General features: G+C 37.4%; 1 protein-coding gene across 1 annotated transcript in view; it reads right to left on the bottom strand.

Moving 5' to 3' along the window:
• Window positions 1-21,465, bottom strand: part of LOC145673193 (uncharacterized) — a 222,838-nt gene that overhangs the window by 82,471 nt on the left and 118,902 nt on the right. Inside the window, exon 7 of the mRNA XM_081742661.1 lies at window positions 14,223-14,400. Within this exon, the coding sequence (XP_081598787.1) occupies window positions 14,223-14,400 (178 nt within the window). The remainder of the gene's footprint in view (window positions 1-14,222; window positions 14,401-21,465) is intronic.

The raw sequence follows: 21,465 nt of genomic DNA, 5'->3' as shown, positions 1-21,465 counted from the left end.
ATTATATTATGATAGAATGCGCATTGTTTTAATTTTGAAAAATTAATTATCTTATCTTATCTTGAAAGTTATCTTATGTGAAGAATATAACAATATTTTCCTTTTTTTTAAAAAAAAAATGATTAGATTTTGAAGCAGTATGACTTACTTTTACCGTTGAATCTTGTCATTCATTTCCCCTTTTTGAAGCAGAAATCAGTCAGGAATCAGAACGACAACTTCCGTCAGACATTACATAATTTATATACTACAACAAATTCATAAAAATTCATTTTTTGTGAGCAAAAGTTAGTTTTTTCTAAACTTAAAGTTACATCAATTGTGGGTTGAAATTAGTCCCAGAACATAGGTATTTCATTTCTTAATAGCAGCATGGTTAGTACATCTTTCCTTCTGACTCTTGGATTTTTATGAAGCTTTCATACAAAAGTATTCGATTTTGATCCAATATGGTGTGTATATTTTATTTAAGGTTTCCTCATTACTCCATACTCTCTAAATCAGTCGCTACTGCATGTCCGTTAAAAATTTCGGTACGAACAACAAAACCCACACAAAAAGACTAACAGGATACGTTCATTAGCATGATGAACCGAATCACATCCAAAACTTTTAACTGCTAGTGAAGAGAATTTCCCTACCGTTGAGACAGCCTTATATCCTGTTTTGGTGCAAGGAGATATCCTGACATGAATCTCACAATATGACCTCAACCCAGCAGTGTTTAACCGAATCCAGGAGGTCTCTGAAAACAAGAGTGGCTCGAGTCCCGGCTCTGCCTACCTCAGATTACGGTTGAGGAACCACATGTGCTTCCGAAACCAAAGACTCGTGTAAAACATTTCAGAAGGAGCGATTTCCGAATATTTTCAGTAAGATTGGTGTGGTAAGTAGGTGAAGTCTCTTCACTTCCATTTGCACAGCTTTTACGTTCTTTTATCAATATGTTGCCTGTAGTAGTGACTCATTTAAAATAATTCTGTAAAAGCACTCGCCGAAAAAATGCACAAGTGCACCTTTGTCAGTCAGGAGATGAAGCTTGTCTGCTTGCAATTCAACATTTCTTCCAATCACAGGATTCTAATATCACATATGTATGTCAGAATTGGTAGAGAAGTTAGAAACCTTTTCTGTGTCTAATCCAGTAACAATGTCCATCTCTATAAAAGTTTGATATTACGTTTGCTAGTACCTTTAAGATCCTCTGAACGTACAGTATCCAGTACTATGAATTATTCCCCGTCGCTCAAAAGGTTGGATCTATTGCGCTGGTTTGCATTTCAAGATGGTGTGCTCAGCTGTATTATCCTATTGTTAGTATTCACATATTCATATCATAACCAAATTTAACTACATAAATTTTGTGTTATAAGGTTCACATCCAGAAAGAAAGTGTACTAAATATCTGCTTGGGCTAATTTGTTTTCATAAGTTGTCTTTCAATACAGGATTCCCACTAAAAAGCGACCATCGACTTCCCTGACTTACCCTGATATTCTCCGACTCAAACTCTTGTTTTCCTTGACACGAATTCTTGAATATAAAGGGGAAGATATGGGATAAGTTCTATCATACACTTTTTTAACGCCATCCTCCATCCCCATACCGTCCAACACACTTCTTTAATTATCATTTACATGTTTTGTTATATTCAATGTGAGTAATTGTTATTTGCACAAAATTGAACATTAAGTATATAATAATATATGTATGATACAGTACCACATACATTGACATTGCAAATTAGACTGTTTTTCTTGAAAAAACAATACAAAACAATATAACATTCAGTCAAGAATAGATTGCCAACTCTTCCTAAGACCTATTACTATCAGTTCTAAAATGGAATGAAATGAAATCTTTGAGTTTTACGTTCCACACTTATGCCGTCTAGGCTAAAGGAGACGGTGATGATGAGAAGTGAATGAAACGGTGGAATGAAGGAAGTGGGAGAAAACGGGAGAACCCTGAGAATACCCGTGCATATGGTGTTTGTCCACTGTAAAATTCACCTGGCGCGAGTTGGGATCGAACCAAGGATCCTATGAACCAGAGGTGAACACTACCACTGAGGCACCGTGGCCCACTATCAGTCCTAATATTGCAAACTCTGAGACATGTTAATCTTCACATTTACATTTTTAAACAGAATTTTGTTTTGCCTTCAGTTCTTGAATTTGTTCTTCGAGAGTGTCTTGTTCTTGTTTGTAACATAATACTATTCATTTATTCTTTGCTTGCCATTTCTTAACTTGAGCATTTAGTTTTCTGCACTTTTGATTCGTTTCAGTTTAAGGCAAAGATATTCATCATAGTCTCTCCGAGATGAACGAACTGAGAATGTATTCTTTGATCAACAGGAACAAATTCTACACCTGCATAGTACATAATTGCCCATCTTCTCTTCGTATTTTCTGAAGTCAACTGCAAGAGACCCCTGAATTTGAGTACAGAAAGACATAAATCGACATTTTGCTTTCTCAGCTACAGAATCAGAAATTTTATGCTCATGCAGAATTTGCAGAATGCGTTTCATTCTACTTCTGTAGCATGTTTTGATTTTTTTTTTTTTTTTTTTTTTTTTTAGCATTGAGCATTGAAACATTGAGCAAGTTTTGGTTTGTTTTTTTGTAGCCCGGGGTCCTAAGATGACAAAGCACGTACCAGTTTGTACTTTAGAGGGCTCCTTTCCACAATCTTCTTGATTGTGAACAGCAAAATGTTTCGACAATCAAGCTTGAAAGTTTATCTTTAAATGTTTCTTTCAGTTCTTTCAGTAGTTTTTCTGTCTTAAAACCGATGTCCACGTAGATGACAAGTCATACTTCGATTTCTGCTTTTACATGATCAATTATCAACCTTCTGTCTCATACACATAATGTACACACACACACACACACACACAGTACCTCACTCCCGCAGCCCGAAATAGCAACACTGCATCACAGTCATCATAGGAATGCTGTATCATTATGGTTCCCTTCACATGTCAATTTGTACAATTGATAGAGAGGAAACAATGTTAGATTGAAAAAAAAAAAAAAAAGAATGTTACACTTGCACATTTACGTTCTCTAACTTTGCATGACATTTTACGCAAAATGCATAATTTCCTTGACTTTCCTTGACCTTCCCTGATGTTTTCATTTCCCTGACTTTCCCAGGTTTTCTAGAATGTGGGAACTCTGTCAATAACATCTGCTAGCATCTCGTCAGTTCGTCTTCCTTTTTCAAATTTCCATTTTTGCGATTTCGCCATGATTCTAGCCTTTAATTCTAAAGCAGCATAACATTATTAGCATATTAGGTCAGCAGTTCTATCTGGATTCAATTTTTGCTGTTCTGTAGGATATTGTCAGGTGCACGAGTACCAGATCTGTAGCTTTTCAAATCCCAAGAGGATATCCAAGGTCTCCTGGATACGTGTCGTCGTGTCCCAGTTGTTATGGACATCTTTAATGAACACTATGTAAGTAACATCTTGACTTTCTTGCTAGGTTGTCACAGCGTTGTCACATATTGCGTAGAATGGTAAATGTAATCGTTTTAGACTCGAATACTAAGCTATCTGTCTTAAATTTGGAGCTCCTACTTCTCGCAAATGCTGGGCTTTTAATGTCTAGCAATGTATTAAAGTCTCGACTTCGCCGTTCTATCATTAGTTCTTTATGAATCACGCAAGCATTATCCATGAAAGCAACGTATCTCTCACAATGTTAGACACTTCTATTTTGTTACCGTATCGATATAATATTTCGTGAAGTTCCAGCTATTGTAAACTTCAATGTTGTTTAACATTATAATTTACATGACTGTTTATCTCTCTCAGTGCCAATATTTATGAAATATTTGTAACCAGATAACCTTAATATGTATTCTCCCCTGCGTGAAAGTTGCGACATTAACATCCATACAATCACGGCAGATTATAGATTTATGATATTTATCCCCATGATTTTTAACTTCTTTGTATTGAATAGTAATACTACCCTCAGTTATTAGTATACTCATGATTTTGTCTTCGACCTCAGTGTTATTTATTACCACTACTATTATTAAATTAGTTCACTTTCATTATTATAATTGTTTATGATAGTTCTAGAAAATATAACCCTTTTTTAATATACTTTTTGTTAAATAAAAGAATTATTGGATTGGATTTTAGTGCCTCTTCCTAAGTATAGTGGAGTAGGACGATTGCTTGAAAGTGGAAGGTAAATTGGTATTATTATGGTTTTGCGTGTGAGAAAATAATTAATTAAAGAATCGAGTCCTAATTTCCCACATGCATTAACTATTTAATTACCAAAGAACTATGTGAGTTTAAAATAGATAATGAATGTGTAATGTTTTGTGTTTGCGGAAGGTATCTTATAGCAATTAAATTTATGTAGATGAATGAATGAATGAATTCATGTAAGTGAATGATGATGCAAGTTAATTAAATAAAGAGGGTGGAGGTAATTTTATGAACATGATGAGTTAGAATTATGCTTTTGAGCAAGATAAACAGATTTAATTAACTTTGAATCAACAAAAGCAATTTGGAAATAAAGGAAATGCTGTAGTATAAACGTGTACGGGTTTACATTGAACGTAAACCTACTTTTTGCTGTAGAGAAGTGTGCCTAATTATAATTATTATTTTTATTGAGTTAGCATTAGAAAATATAAGGAAAGTATTACAAAATAAAACAATTAGAGATCTATGGAGAATGAATGTGTACACTCTTGTTCATTTGAAGGATAATAGTCAATAGTGGCAGTACACAATTTATAAAAATCTTGAACAATCGGGGAAAAGGCTGTGCTTCGAGTATTTATTCTGATTAATAGATGGGTATGCTAATGAACTCTGGTGCAGGGATTCCTGGTTCGATCCCAGCCCATGTGAGTTTGTGGTGTGCAACATCATGCCTGTGGTTCTCCCGTTTCTTCCCACATTCTCATTCCACCAGTTAAGTCATAATCATTCAGTTTCATTAATCATCCGTATCCTTGAGACAAATAGAGCATATCATGGAAGTAAAACTGAAGCATTTCAATTCTGCTAATGATAATGTAGTCCATAAAAATTGATGTTCGACTTGTAGGAAAAGCATAACGAACTACTTTCTTTTAACTATTGGAAATAAATGTTTTCAGAACTTCATGGAAAAAATTATGATAACCAACTTATATCACTACAAGTATTTTTTTCACTGATTTCAGCTTCAACACGAGTGAAATCCTAAAGAAAATGTTCGACATATTACACCAAAATCGTACAGTAGTTACAGACAATACAGTGGAACATATTTTTTCTGGGGGAGTAATCCGTCTCATATGAGGGGGGGCTAAATTCACCACTCATTCTTGACTGATTTTACTTAGAAGTTAAAAAGTAAAACAAGAAAATATACATTCATTATATGGTATCAAAACAGTATGAATTTTAGAACCTTTATCATGGTGGATGCTAGGAGGGTAAACCCATCATTTTATTCTTTACTGATTTTAGCTTCTTGTAGAGGGTATAATTGGGAACTCTCAAGAAAAATGTACGACATATTACGTCAAAATAGATAGCTTTTTTTAACGAAGATTATCGTATAATGTATTTTTGAAAATAAGAGGGATGAATTCACCCTTTCATTCTTGACAAATTTTAAACTCAATCCAAATTAGTTTTGTTATAATCGAATACTTGTTACGTGGTTTATATTAGAAAATTGTCTTGTACGTATATGTGCAGTCTAGCAACAATGAGATGGATTTTAACACCTTTAAATCTCTTACTTGATAAATTTCAACCCGAAATAATAGAGTTTATTATGTATGTTTAGAAAAGGCACATACAAAATATCGTTAAAATCAGGCAAGTTTTAAGAGATATTATGGAACAAATGGATAGATAGACGAGCAGGTGGACGGATGGACCAACAGACAGACACAAAAATGGCAATAGTAGATAGAGTCGAATGATGCCAATGATAGATCGATGCCAATGATCCAGTCGTTCCTGGAAGTGGACGACTCGTCTTGTGGCAGAAGTCATTATATCTAGTTTAACTCCTGCGATTATGTACGACGCAAGAGAAACGATGATGATGAGACGGATGATAACGGATGATGATGATGAGATGATGGTGATGATGGTGAGATGACATTAAGAAAGTGGAAGGAAACAGTTGAACTCCGGGAAAACCCACGCACACGGTGTATGTCCACCATAAAGTTCACATGGCATGGACTGGGAGCGACAGGTCATGTTCGGATATCACGACAAACTATTAAACACAAATGCGACGTCTACAATGTAAACAGATTTCCAGATCAGGTCTCATATAAAGCTGACCTACGATCTCATGTGTAGATACACGTCTATATGACCTCGCTTCAGACAATTATACTCAATTTACCATTCAGCAGGAACATATTTCGAAATTTTAAAACATTACATATTGAGATGCCCTTTCTCTTTCTTTCTGTTAGTGCCACACTACACACACGGATATGCAAGCTCGTATCTTTATCAATTGAAAAGATCTAGAATTTAGAAACACGTCAAATACCTGAGTTTGCAATGGGCAAGGCTGTTGGTAGTAGTGTTAGGGCAAAGTCCGCGCTAGGTAAGGTGTAAGATGTCAGTTTGAACTAAACTGAGCAGACAGCGATAGTTTAAAATGAGTGACATCCTTTATTTCCAAAGGGAGAATTCCAAGGCCGTCTAGTAGGCCTTAAAACACATTAACAACTGCGTTGGGGTTGAAGTGCTGGGCACAATTTATCAAGCTAAAATTCTCTGATAGGAGCAGAAAAATAGTAAGAGTATGCTGACAACACATTACTCAACTAAAAGCCTCTGGTAGCCTTAGGAAGCCCAGTAACAAATGCGTCGTGGTCGATGTGCTGACTACATATCACTCAGCTAAAAGCCGTTTGGTAGAGCACAGTTAGTGGCTGTAATATCAGAGAATTTATTATTATTATTATTATTATTATTATTATTATCATTATTATTATTATTATTATTATTATTATTATTATTATTATTATTATTATTATTATTATTATTATTATTATTATTATTATTATTATTATTGGTAAATAAAGTGCAACGTGGCTTTACGAATTAGATGGTGAGAAAGGAACCTACACTTCAAATCAACGAACCTACCAATGACCTCTCTACAGGAAGTCGAAATCTGAGAGCATGCCCACAGAAAGCATGGAATCCACTTGACATAAATTGACACATGCATTTTCGTGTCGATTTCGTTAGATTGAAACCTCTAAAATAATATGGTAAATAAAATATTAACTGACACACAAAATTCGGACCAGTTACCTAATCATCATCATCATTATAGGTATTCTGTCATTATTAGCAGGTTACGTGCCGGAACTGAGAAGCTCCCTTGCTTCATGGTCTTCCGTTAACCTCTTCGTCTTCATGTACGATTTTTCAGTTTTGATATTGTCCATTAATTGTAGTCTCCTTCGCACCCTCCCTCTCTTTCCTGACCCCAACCCTCTAGCATGTCCCTCATGATACAGTTGCTTCTTAGTCAATATCCCAAACAGTTTTTCTTCCTCTTCTTAATAATATTTAAAACTTTTCCCCCGCTATTTCTAAGATTTTCTCATTCATTTTCCGCTCGAGCCAGCTAATTCTCTCCATTCTTCTCCACATCCACATTTCAAAAGCCTCCAGTCGTTTTCCATCATTTTTGCGTAATGTTCATGTTTTTGACTCAAATAGTACAATATTTCACACGAAGCATTTTAGGAGGCTTTTTTTTTCAACTCTTTCAATCGAGGTCCCACAAAATAGACTTTTCTTCGTCCTAAAGGCTTCTTTCGCCATTCTTATTCTTGGTTTTATTTCACGTTCACATTTTATAGCATTACTAATAATACTACCTGAGTATCGAAAACTAGTCACCTGTTCTACTTTTTCCCCTCTCATTTCTATATTTGGCAACGCACCCTTCCTTCCAATCACCATGGCTTTTGTCTTTCTAACATTTATTTTCATCTCATGTTCTTCAGAGCCCTTCCTCAAGTTTTTCTAGCATCTTATTGATTTTCTCTTCTGCAACAAGCGCCATATCATTCGCAAACCGTCTACACCTAATCATTCTATCTCCTACTGAAATGACGTCTTCATTTTGTAGGTTCTTTTTCACTATCTCTTCTAGATAGATATTAAATAATGTAGGCAATATACAGCATCCCTGACGAACTCTCCTTCAAACTACACTCTCCTCTGTCATTTCGTCCCCGTATTCTAACACTTACTTGTTGGGTCATATATAAGTTTCTTATGAGTCTTCGATCTCTCCATTCCAACCCAACCTTCTTTAGAACTTCCAACAACAATTCCCAATTCATGCGGTCAATAAACCTTTCTCCGATCCCCCTTAATAATCCAATTGCATCTCTTGTGCCCTTACCTATCCTGAATCTGAACTGTTCCTAGTCAACTTGTTAATTTGTTCTTCCATACAACCTTCTATTCAGACTTTGAAGCAAAATTTTGCTGCATGAGATATGAGGCTAATAGTTCTATAATCCTCACATCTCTTTGGGTTCGATTTATTGGCCATTAGTATCACGAACGTCGTCAGGAAGTCTTTTGGTCACTGTCCTGTTTCATATACAGTAGAGCGTCGATTATCCGAAGTAATTGGGGGACATAGGTGTTCGGAAAACTAGTTTGTTCGGTTAATCGAACTGTACATGTTTATTTGCCAAAAAGAAGTACTGTACAGTAAATTTATTCATAAATACAGGCATCTCTTTAAGTATTACAAAGTAACGTACAAAGGCAACTTTAGTAGGAATATATAGTATGTGGTACAGCTTATTAAACAAAAATATGTACATATTACATACGCATTTTGCATGAACATATGTACATATTACATACGCATTTTGCATGAACCGACAGAAGTGTGCTGATTGTTGAAACACAGAGACTGGCGGCTTGGCCGGTCAGCAGCACCTTATGAAGGCCCCATTAGAAGCAATGTTCCGCCAGCGGTGGCTCAGTGCGGCGACTACTGTGGGAAACTTGGTTTGGGAGTGAGGGGGATGATGAACGGTAGGGTGGGAGAGTAACAGGTGCGAGCGAGTACACAGTTCGGTTAAGCGGTCGTTCGGTTGACCGACGTTCGGATAATCGACGCTCTACTGTATTTAATTGCAGAGACGTAACAAGTCTTCCTTGCCCTTCTCTTCTATTCTTGGGGGCCGCGGTGGCTCAGTGGTAGAGCGTTCACCTCTGGTGCTTGGGGTCTCGGGTTCGATCCCAGCCCCTGCCAAGTGAACTTTGTGGTGGACAAACACCATGTGCGTGGGTTCTCCCGTTTCCTCCCACTTTCTTCATTCCACCACTTCATTCATTTCTCATAATCACCGTCTCCTTTAGCCTAACCGGCATAACCGTGGGACGTAAAACTCAAAGATTTCATTTCATTTTTTCTCTTCTATTCTTAATGAATTCGATTTGTATATTATCTATCCCGGTTCCCTTTCCATTCCTAATCTTGGATATAGTGTTTTCAAACTCATCCCGAAGAATACTAAACCCTTTATCATCCTCACGTACTTCATTTTCCACTTTAATATCTAGTTCACATGCTTTATTCGTACTCTCATATAAGTACTGAACAATTCTTTCCATCTTCCTAAGACTCCACTTCTTTCGCTGACTACCTTCCTATTCTGATTTTCTACTGTCATCATAATAGCCCCTTGTTTCCTTCACAATTACATAGATTACACCTCCTTGTACATTTCCTCATATTTCCCAACTCTTTCTAAATCTTCTATGTACTCACACTTGCTTTTGTAAAACTCTTCCCTTGCTCTATCTGTTTCCCTTTCTAACTTGTTGTTTAACTTCCTGTACATCTTTCTGCCCTCTTCAGTATCAATCTGTTTCCACGTCTTCCTTTCCCTCATCTTTGCAACATTTATTCTGTAACCCATGGTTTCTTAGTCTTTTTGTGTTCACGGTAACCTGTCACCGACCCGAAGCTCATGTTTTCGAATTTAAAAGAAATTGAAAAAGATAGTGTTAATTTCAAACTTTATCAGCCAAGCCTCGTATATAGAGGAGCAATCTCGAAGCCTTCTTCATCAGTTTGGTATTTTGTGCATTTGTGTTGGTGAGCCTCACTTCGATTTTACGGCCATATATGATCGAGAAACAGGGACTCTGTCCACGTGATAGTAACGTGCTTGGTAACTGTTCCCTTTTATCTAACTTTCGGGACCCTTGCATTTCCACCCACGCACTGTGGTAATTGAGTGCTGATTGGTCGATGACTTTGCTGCTGAAGAAAAACTAGTAATATGTAAGCTGTATTTGGCCAAGGGAAAATCCAGTCGTGTCATTGTCGGTGAAGACGCACGACCCGAGCAGGTTTGCCACCCTTGAATGTAAGCTGGGTGTACTACTTTAAGTTAATTTGCACGCTTGTGCTATTGAAAACTAGCTCCTCTTGGTTTTGGGTCGAGCATTAAAAGCAATCTTAAGTTAAGCGTTACCAGCGTATTGAAACTCTTAGTTTTATGTAATAAGTGAGTTCCAGGTTGTTAAATCGCAAAAAGAATTACGCCAGCGTGGACACTTGTTAAGCACTATCAGCAGAAGGTTATAGCGGACTCTTAGGGTTACCCGACGTACTCCTAAAACTACCCAAGCCCCGGTACAGGAACTCTTCTGTGGACCTCTTTCGTATCCAGTTTGGATTCGACGCCAGGACCCAAGTGGCATCAGCAGCGAACCAACTGACCAGTCGAAGATTATTGTAAGTAAAAACAATTTATCAATTGTGCCACACAGACACCTTTATTAAAAGAAAACAAAATAAAAATGAAATAAGATAAAGGAAGAAATAAAAGAGGTTAGAACGGCCGCAAACACTGTTCAGTAAACGTCGCTTGTTCATTTGTAATCTTTTGATGTTCTTTTAAGTTGTATGAATTATATTTAGTATTAATACATTTACTATACAGTTTAACCAGGTTTTGTGATTTACACCGCAAGATAATTTTAGTTTGTTATCATCTGTGCTTAATTTAATCACTTGCACACTTTTCTATTTTTTACGGTATCTATGTTTTTGTCTAACGTTTTCCCCAGCTTCGGTTTGTGGATATGGAAGATATGGAAGAAATCGTGATTTGCCGTAGCAAGGCTGGGATAAATGCACCAAACAAGTGACAGAGAGAGAGAGAGAGAGATGTGCAAACCTTTGGGAAAAGGCGAGAATTAATATGAACGTTACAGTTATATTTACGAGATTCTAACAGAGACAAAAAAATCACGATTTCAAACCTACTACTTCTTTCTGTAACTGCTGATACAAAGTTTAATATGGTTCACCCGTCTATTACTACCTGCATCTATCCTTTCCACATTTGAGTATTTTTCTTCGAATTTTTCAATAAAAATATTTCTTACTTCAACGTTTTTCAACTTCTCAGTATTCAACATCTTGTCTACTTTTCTTCTGCCTACATTTTTCAGTTGAATATCTACTTCGGCCAGCACAAAGCTATGATCAGAAAAAATATCAGCCTCGGGAAGGGTGTTCGCGTTCTTCGAGCTATTCTGATATCTGTTTTAAATGATAAAATGGTCTATCTGATATTTTCAGCCATCTATTAAGGATTTCCACGTGTATCTTCATCTTTTGTGCTGATTGAACCAAGTATTCTCGATTACTAGTGAATTTTGTCTACAGAAATTGATCAATTTCTCTCCCCTTTCACTTTTTTCGCCTAACCATATTTGCCTACGACACTACCTTTCTGCTTTTCTCCCACAACTGCATTGAAATCTCCCATTACAATTACACATGTACCCCTCTTCTCCCTATCTATAATTTCTTTTTTCTCATAAATTTCCTCTACTTCTTCAATTGTATATGAAGTCATCGGTGCATATGTCTATCACTACTGTATTCTTCTTTTTTCCTTTAAGTCTTAACATCATAACTCTATCATCAACACATTCTACATTCCTACCTTCTTCTTTAAGCGTTTACGAAGAATCATTCCTACACCATTATGACCGCCTTTTTTATTACCTGAGTAAACATTCTATATCCTTCACTATTCAACATCCCATTGCATTCCCATCTAACTTTAAAAAACTCCTAACAAATCTAGATTATTTTGTTTCTTTCCTCTTTAAGATTTTTAGATTTCCTTCCCTGTAACAAGGAACGTACGTACATTCCATGTCTATCTTAAACCCTTTGCTCTCTCTTTCCCTATCTATCTTCCCCACATTGTTGCTTTCTCATCCAATAGTCCTTTCAAGTCATCTCCTTCCCGGAGATCCGGATGGGGGATATTTTACCTCCGGAACTATATTTTGACCAGCAAAAGACCATTGTACATATATTCTCTTTTTGCTGTCAGCAAGCTAGGAATGGTTTTCCGCTGCCTTCCAACCTGCAAAATCTCAGCCGCTAAAGTCACTCTGACCACGCCTGGACGCCACCAATGACTATGACTTCCGCAAACTTGGCTACTGGAGAACTGCTGCCTTCTACCAGAACACTCTTCGTCAGACTACTCCATTTAGTCCAATTCAGCAGGGATGGCCCTTCTGGTAATGAACTAGTCCCGACATACTGTATCTCTAAATTTCACTGTAGCACGCAATCCTCCTCACCCGACACATAAATGTCTTGGTACAGGTGGTGTTTATAGGGGAGGATACGGGTACCATAGTTTATATATATATATATATATATATATATATATATATATATATATAGAGAGAGAGAGAGAGAGAGAGAGAGAGAGAGAGAGAGAGAAGGAGAGAGAGAGAGAGAGATAATGTAAGGTTACATTTGTTTTCACATCGTGTGCTTAATGTAACCATGTGTTTCTACACCACGTGCTTAATGTAAACTCGCTTCACACGACATCCACGAAGAAGACGCCGTCCACCATCGCTAACGATCGGCAAATTACGCAGATGCAAGCAGCAACCTTTCCGCATAAAAGAAGGCTGGATACCACAGAAGATATCAATCTAGCCCAGTTGATGTAACCACCAAGTCTCTAAGAGGCCTCGTCATTGAGAGCACCCTAACCCCTCTCTAAGAGCCTGGTCATTAAGAAGTACCTTTAATATACTCTCTAAGATGCATGGTCATTGAGCTTCTATTCCTCTCTGAGACGTACGGTCATTGATAGACACCTAGTTGCCAAATTCACTAAAACGCTCTTTCAATTGAGAATTCCCAATCCCCTCTCTAAGACGCATAGTCATTAAAATGCACCTATCCAATACGCATGGTCATTGGGTTCCATTAACTTCACCAAGAAACCTCCAAATAATTAGAGGAATTTATACTTATTTGTAACATATTCTATTCAAGAGGACAACTTTTATAATAAATGGTGATGGAAAAGTCCGAACTCCCGTGTACCATCTTTTAGCTCTATCTTAAAAGACAGAAAACTTTAGAATAGGGATGGAATTTTCAGGGATATATATTACCTAACATATGTTCCTAATATAGAACAGAAAATGTGTTTATAGCAATTTCCTCAGAAATAATTTCAGAAAAACTAAAATAGATGCGATCCAGTTCTCCTTTCCTCCCTTAAAACCAAACGGTGTACGATCGTACTTCTGCTTGAGTAGCACTTGTAAGTAATGTTCTCAGGAAGAAAATTTATCGTTATCAACAGCTGATTACATACCGTATCAGGTTTGGTTCATCTGTTCAAGTACTACGTTGCATGTTTTTGTTTGTTATGAGGCCTTTTGAGCTTTAGAACGCTTCTTGTCTCCTTGTCTGTCTCTTCTAAACCTGTGTGCTCGCAAAAGAGTGAGAGTAGAACAAGAAAACTGGAGATAAATTGTATTGCCAATAGTAGATTTACCACTTCTGAGCAGATATACTTAAACTCTAGGGAGAATTATAACTTCCGTCAGTGGATCTAATATACCGGTCCCAGGTCTCTTCCTTCATTCCCCATTCTCCTCTTCCTTTCCACTTCTTCGGATAATGTACTCGCCGATGGACGCCATCCCGCATACGAGATGAACTTCAGTCATATTTTGAAAAAGGTGAAACTAGTGAATTTGAACGAAAACCCTTACATTGTAATCATTTATAATACTTTTCCGAGTAATCATGCATTACTCTCCAAACATGTATCTTATTTTATCATATTTTACCTTAGTGAGTTGTACTTACTTTTATCCAAAAATAAGGCTTTCAAACTATATTGTGTTACAGCATAATATCTCGTATTGCTTAGGTATGATAATGTACTGCTACTCAAAGCTGAACTATTTGCTATATCGTTATAGACGTAGACACCAGAAGATTTTACATGCACATAGTTGATTCCTCTAACCCATTTCAGTTCTCCCTAAAATGAAAGAAGTATATTCAAGTTTCAACCTGTACATATGAAGGATACAGGGGAGAAACAAAGTTCATTTTGGGTCGAATTCTAGATTGTGATATAAAGTTATTCTAGGGTTCGAGCACTTCATTGTAACATTGAAACACGCAAGAAATGTTCTTAGTAGACTATAAATAATGATAGAAAAATTCCATACACAGGAAACGACAGAAAGTGGACTTTGATTGTTTTTCCAATATACCTTTCAGACACTAATATTATGTGGAAGTCACTCCTAGTGGAAGAGCATTTCACAGAATCTCTATATTTACATTTGCCACGCCTCTTCGTTAAATTCATCGAGAAGAAAATAAATTATTATTTTCTTAGCCTCTTTTGAGTTACGAGTTACACGCTTTTTTAAACCAATAGGTACATAATAAATTGAATTTTAATGAATTAGGTTTGTGTGTGCTTCCTAGTCGCAACATGCAGACCTATACACTATAAAGGAAGTTCCTAAAGCAGAAGCCTTAAGAGATTTTTATGTCCTTGTCCCTTTTCGAAATGAAATTTTGACTGTGTCTGCCTACAAGTTACGTGGAATGAATTATACAATCTTTAAGCCTAATGTAACGAAAATCACATATTCTAGTTATTTTTTTTATTGTAATATATAAATAAGACAACTTTTTCGTCTGTCGTAAAGCACTTGAATTCAGACACCCGGTTGTAAAGTTCAGTTTTAATTTTGGTATGTTTAAATCTTCTTACATCTTTTCAAATTCAAAATCAACAATCAATACACACCTCACTACGCGCAGTAATCACTGCTCATTGAATCCGCTCAACTAAGTCTATATGACAATGATTTTAGAAAAAAAAAAGTATAGAAGTATGGGTGGCGGATTGGACTGTAGTCAGAAATAATGTACGCTGTAAACTGCTTAAGCCAAATTTTCATCATCAATCTGTTCTGATATGGAACAATATATGCTTTCTACATATATATACATGGAGAGAGAAAATGCTCTTAACGATGAAGCTGAATCAAGGTCACTGGGTTCAAAGAAGTTAGAAATTCAGTTTAGAAATATAAAACATGCAATATATGGAAGAATATGAAGATTTTTACTAAATATGAAATTTTTGTCAAAATATTATGAAATATGAAAATTAAAAACACACCATATCGATTCTATATATCATAATACAGGGTAGGATTCAGAAGTAATGAGCCTCACTTTATACTGACGCGTGCGCACCCTGCAGCGCGCTCCACTTGACAGCGACGGTGGTGGTGGGTGTTGGCTTCACAGCACAACGCGGGTCAGCTGGCTTCCAGCTTTCGGAGCGGTAGCATCTGCCTTAACAGTAGCCCCTATACGGTGGTATGTGACACGGCGATATGGAAAGTTTGTTAGAGCAACGCTACGCGATCAAATTTTGCTTCCGGTTGGACAAGTCTCCTTTCGAAACGTTCTCCATACTTCAACAGGCGTTTGGGACTGAGTGTCTGTCCTATTCTCAAGTCAAAAAGTGGCACAAGGCTTTTCGTGAGGACCGGGAAGAGGTGACTGACAAATCCGGGTCTGGACACCCGTCGTCGGCCCGTACTGACGTGAATGTGCAGCGAGTGTGTGAGTTTTTGAACATGGACTGGCGTTTGAGTCTCTACCAAGTAGCAGAAGCCCTGATCTTATCGGAGATAACGGTACAACGCATTGTTTCCGAGGACTTGCACATGCGGAAAGTCTGCGGTAAACTTGTGCCGAGAGTTTTGGCTGAAGAACAGAAACGGAATCGAGTGCTCCGATGCGAAGAACTGCTGCAATTGTCGACTCCTGACTTCTTGTTTCCGCGCTTAAAATCAATTCTGAAAGGAAAACGTTTCGACTCCATCGAGGACATCAAAGCAAATGTCAAGGCAGCCCTTGTAGTTATCCCGGAACAGGCCTTCGGGGAAGACTTTGAGTCATGGAAAAGCCGCCTACAGACGTACATTGATGCAGGAGGTGGCTAGTTTGAAGACTATTAGTCAGTTCTACCGATCAGCTCAATAAATCTGTATTTTTGAATGAAGGCTCATTACTTTTGAATCCTACCCTGTACATAAAGATTCTTGTTCTCATTGCCTTGCAAGGCATGCTTTAAAACATGAAATTTCTCTAGGCCTCTCTCTAGTTATAACATTGGATAAAACCTTTATTTTTCTCTTTTATTCAGACACAAAAAGAGAGGCGAAACATTATCCAGCGAAAGGAAACACTTTTCTTGGCCTCCATCCGAAACTCTTAGTTCTCTTTAGGCCATCTGGAAGCAAAGAGGACCAATTCTAGCTAAACTTCATAAAATATACAGAAAGTCAACAATTTGACGAAGGATCGTATCTCAAAACCTCACTTTTTCAGACATAAAGAAAGAAATATAATTCCACACAGAAGGAAAAAGTTAAATAAGCAATAATTGAACAATAATTCCACATAATTATTATCTGGAATAGGTGACAAGTTATTATATATTCAACTGCTTTCCTGTCCACGTAATTATTATTTCGTTCTTTATGTCTGAAAAAGTGATATTTTGAGATACGACCCTTCGTCAAATTGCTGACGAAATCATTGCTGAGCATTATAATGTTCAAGTTTCAGATGACCGATTGCTTTCTGCAATAAACTGAGGTCGAGGTAGCTCTCACAATCCGATTTTGTTGCCATATAGAATGAAACATACTGTTAAACTAACTAACCATTGAAATTCCTTTCCAAGATACTATGTTCCCTTAGTTTATTTCAATTCTATCTGGATTTTTATTAATAAATAAATAATAATAAAAATGACAAATCACAGGTAGTCTATATCAGCGCCGAAGTCTATATCAGTTGCTTGTACTAATTCTTGAAGCCCTTAACTCGCTTTGTTTAATACCAAGTTTTCCATGCATGGATTAAGGGATTTAGAAGTAGACAATAGTCAGTTTGTTGATGAGAGTTTAGCGTCCCTTGCAACAGCCAGACTATATGAAACATGGTCCTACAGGTTAACGTTGGAACCAAACCACATGTGATTCCATCGGAAATCCAACTCTGGTCTCCCGCGTCAAAAATGCGTACACTAACCATATAGTCACGAGGAAGGTCACTAGTGACTATAGGACTGTATAATGTGAGTGAATTTTTTTTTCATGAATGTTCATCCTTCAAACTTGATTGATTGAATTTGAGCAGAGATGCTATACAGAATAAGGTCTACAGTTTAAGGAGGGATTTACAGTGTAAGCAGCGTAGTGTGTTTGATGCTCTCTGTGAACTGAGCTTTCTTGTGAACTCTATATTGTTAGCGTACGCGCCTTTGATGTTGGAGACTCGGGTTCGATTCCCGGCGAAAGTTTATATGGTTCGGATCACACCACGTTTCCTTTACTCTTGCTTTTGAAAGGTGCGCTAAACTACAATCCAACACTGAGAATTAAATACAGACCTTCGTTCACCTACGATATGCACATTAGCCACTTTCCTTATTATTTTTTTTATTTTAAACAAAAATTGAAGTACTAAATGTACGCGCCATTTCTTTTTTAGCTTTATTTTGAAACTTTTTCCCACATGTTTTCTTTTTGATACATTGACTTTACTCACCTTAGTTTTATTTTTTCATACGAGGATGGATCAAATATAAACGGGATTTTTGTTCCTGAACATCAACAGTTGGTAGGACTAGCCGCACGCTTCTGCTAGGTTTAAAATAAAAAAAACTTTTGCTATGTTTAAAATAAAAATATCTAACAGCACGCTCTCTCCACTCCCAACGGGGTTGGAGTGGAGAGAGCGTGCTGTTAGATATTTCCCGCCATTTCATCAGTACCGTTCATGATGTCGGAGCAACAGGTGCACCCTTCCACTGCGCAATGCATAATTATAAAATTTCTTGCTCGTGAAGGAGTTACAGTGGCAGAAATTTGTCAAAGGAGGCGTGTATATGCCTGGCATAGAAAGTTCAAGGAAGGACGAGAACGTGTGAGAAATCAGCAGCACGATCGCCGTCTTTGGGCCAACATTACGGATGAAAACATTCGTGCGGTTAAAGGCATTATTGACGACTATCGACAAGTAACAGTATTAGAAATTGCAGAACAAGTCGGAATCAGGTATGGTAGTTGTCAAACAATCATCATAAACGACCTACAGTTTTGTAAAGTGTGTTCCGGATGAGTCCCTCACCTTTTGACCGAAAGTCTAAAGTTGAGATGTTTGGAGGTCTGTCAGTGGCTTAAACCAAGGTTTGCGGAAGAAGGTGATGCATTTTTTAGTCGGATCGTCACTTGCGACGGAACATGGGTTCACCACTACACTCCTGAATCCAAACAAGCCAGTAAGGAGTGGCGGAGGAAAGGGGAGGCAGCACCAGTGAAAGCCAAGACTCGACTGTCAACTGGGAAGATTATTTCAACCGTTTTTTTTTCGATCGGCGACGCATTTTGCTTGATTGACATTTTACATGAGCGACGCACAATAAACGCTGAATACTACTGCGAGCTGTTGAACAAGGCGAGAGTTGCATATCGCCGCAAAAGACGAGACCAATCTTTTCGACAGATCCTCCTCCTGCACGACAATGCACGACCCATACTGCAGCTCGAACTCTCTCGAAGTTACAGGAAATGCACTGGACTACACTTGAACATCCTCCTTACATCCCGGACTTATCGCCCTACGATTTCCATTTGTTCAGACCGCTTAAAGAAGCTCTAGGAGGGCAACGATTTGAAGATGATGAGAGAGTGGAAGAGTTCATGCGCAACTGGCTGGTGGCACGACCCTGTTCTTTTTAAGATCAGGCCATCAAAAAGCTGCCCATACACTGGGACAAATGCATTTCCAAAGGAGGAAACTATGTGAAAAAATAAAGTGTAAGTGCCTTGTGGTATTCAATAAATGAATGTAAATAAAAAATAAAATCCCGTTTATATTTGATCCTCCCTCGTATTATGCAAACGACAGGGACCACACACGAACACGGAGAATAATTTTAAAATGCATATGGTTTTTATTGGAATTCAAACCCAGGGTAAACTCCGTCTTGTAATCTGCAGCAGAATGCCACATATCCCTCATCTATGGGTGCCGGCGATAAGATCAGCAAGGAGGGTTTTACAAACTTACGGTATTCGTTACAATTAAAATTTGAATAATATTGCTTGATTTTGGTCTTCCTTGAATTTAAAGTTTTCTGGTACATAAAATGACTGACAATATTCTTTCCATCTAATGCTGTTACTACTACTACTACTACTACTACTACTAGTACTACTAGTACTACTACTACTACTACTACTACTAATAATAATAATAATAATAATAATAATAATAATAATAATAATAATAATAATAATAATAATAATAATAATAATTCCATTACACTATCATGCATGAAATTTCTGACTCATACGTAAGTAAAAACTGTTTCTGATGACATTTTTCCTCCTGAATTCAAATACGTAATCCTTTTTTCCTTAGCCCGCCAGATTTTCCCACAATTTGAAAAAACATGTTGGCTGATGAATAAAAATATTCTTTGGTGCATGCGAAACATACATTTGGCAACCGCACAAAATGTAGCAACGCCGAGATGTTAGGTGTAAACAATGTAGCAGACATAAGTCGAATGTGGAAATGTTTGTTCTACAGCAGTTTAGCGTAGGTGTTTGCTTTGCAGTTATTAGAAGAGAACATGTTGTTATCACGCGAATCGACGTTGCGTAAATCATTGTGTTATATTTGTGGCACGTTTGTTCTTGTAAAACAGCGACCGAAGATAAGTAAGTTTGTAAAGGTAGCATACCAGGTGTACTTTGGTATGGATGTCGGTGACCAAGACAAGAGTTTCGCGCCTCACATTGTGTGTTTGTCTTGTGTTGAAGGATTACGACTATGGATGAAAGTTATTAAGAAATTTATGTCATTCACCACACCTACTCGTATGGCTTGGAGACATCAGAAGAACCATAGTACTGGCTGCTGCTTTTGTCTTGTAAAAGTGAAAGGACACAGTACAAAATAAGAAAGAACATTGTGTATCCCAACCTTCCGTCAGCAATTAGACCTGTTCCAAAAAACGAACATTTACCCATCCATGTTCCACCTGACAAATATGACAGTAGTTCCGATATAGTTTCTTGGCTCTACTCTGAAGTTAAAGAACTTATTCGTGCCGAGAGCAAATTTTGCATGGTATAGGCATCGTCAACAGGATCTCTTACCCTTCTCTTCAGAGTTAAACTGTATGGTGTTTTATTCAATGAGTTAGAAACACTACCAAAAAATCTTCCCTCTCTCTCCACTGTCACCCTCGCAGCGATTAGCGTTTTCCTACCTCCCACTTCTCATAGCTCATGCTATCTCTCGCGCTCTATATCATCGATAATAGCTATATCGTCTATGTAGGATACTTGAAGAAATGAAATGAAATGAAATCTTTAAGATTTACGTCCCACAATTATATCGTCTAGGCTCACACAGCATATGACTCGATTTGGCTCGTTTCGGCTCGACTCGACTCGAAACTCGAGTCAAATTCGAGCCGAGTTGAAGGAAACTTTTCGAGACTAGTTCTCGAGTCGAGCTTAAAGATGTTTCTTTCGAGTCGAGTGCATTATCAATGAAAACTCGCTCGAATTCGCTCGTGCCCATATCTAAAGCTCACGCAGTACAGATCTAATATTAAGCTGTAGCTCCACGTCTCATGTAGGCTTCTGCTGAAAGAGACGTTAAATTCAAATCTAAAATCAAATCTAAATTACTACATCTTTCCTGTAAATGAAAGCTAGTTTTGCATCAAATCAGACCAAGGGCAGGGCGAAGCAGGAAGCACAAGCAGGAGGTTGTAAAGTTTAAGTGATAATGTTTAAAGCAGTGGTTCCCAACCGTGTTTACCTGGCACCTCCTTCTTAAACCCTGTATACTTCTCGCTAATCTCCCTCTTGCTTAATGGCCATATGTGCTTCTTTGTCTGACTCATCTATGATTTCAAATTGAGCTTTGAAATCTCAAATCTTCAATAATAATAATAATAATAATAATAATAATAATA

This window comes from Thermobia domestica, chromosome 16, assembly GCF_964235325.1.
Source record: "Thermobia domestica chromosome 16, izTheDome1.hap1.1, whole genome shotgun sequence".
In the NCBI taxonomy this organism is placed as follows: Eukaryota; Metazoa; Arthropoda; class Insecta; order Zygentoma; family Lepismatidae; genus Thermobia; species Thermobia domestica.
This window is presented reverse-complemented; position numbering and strand designations above follow the sequence as displayed.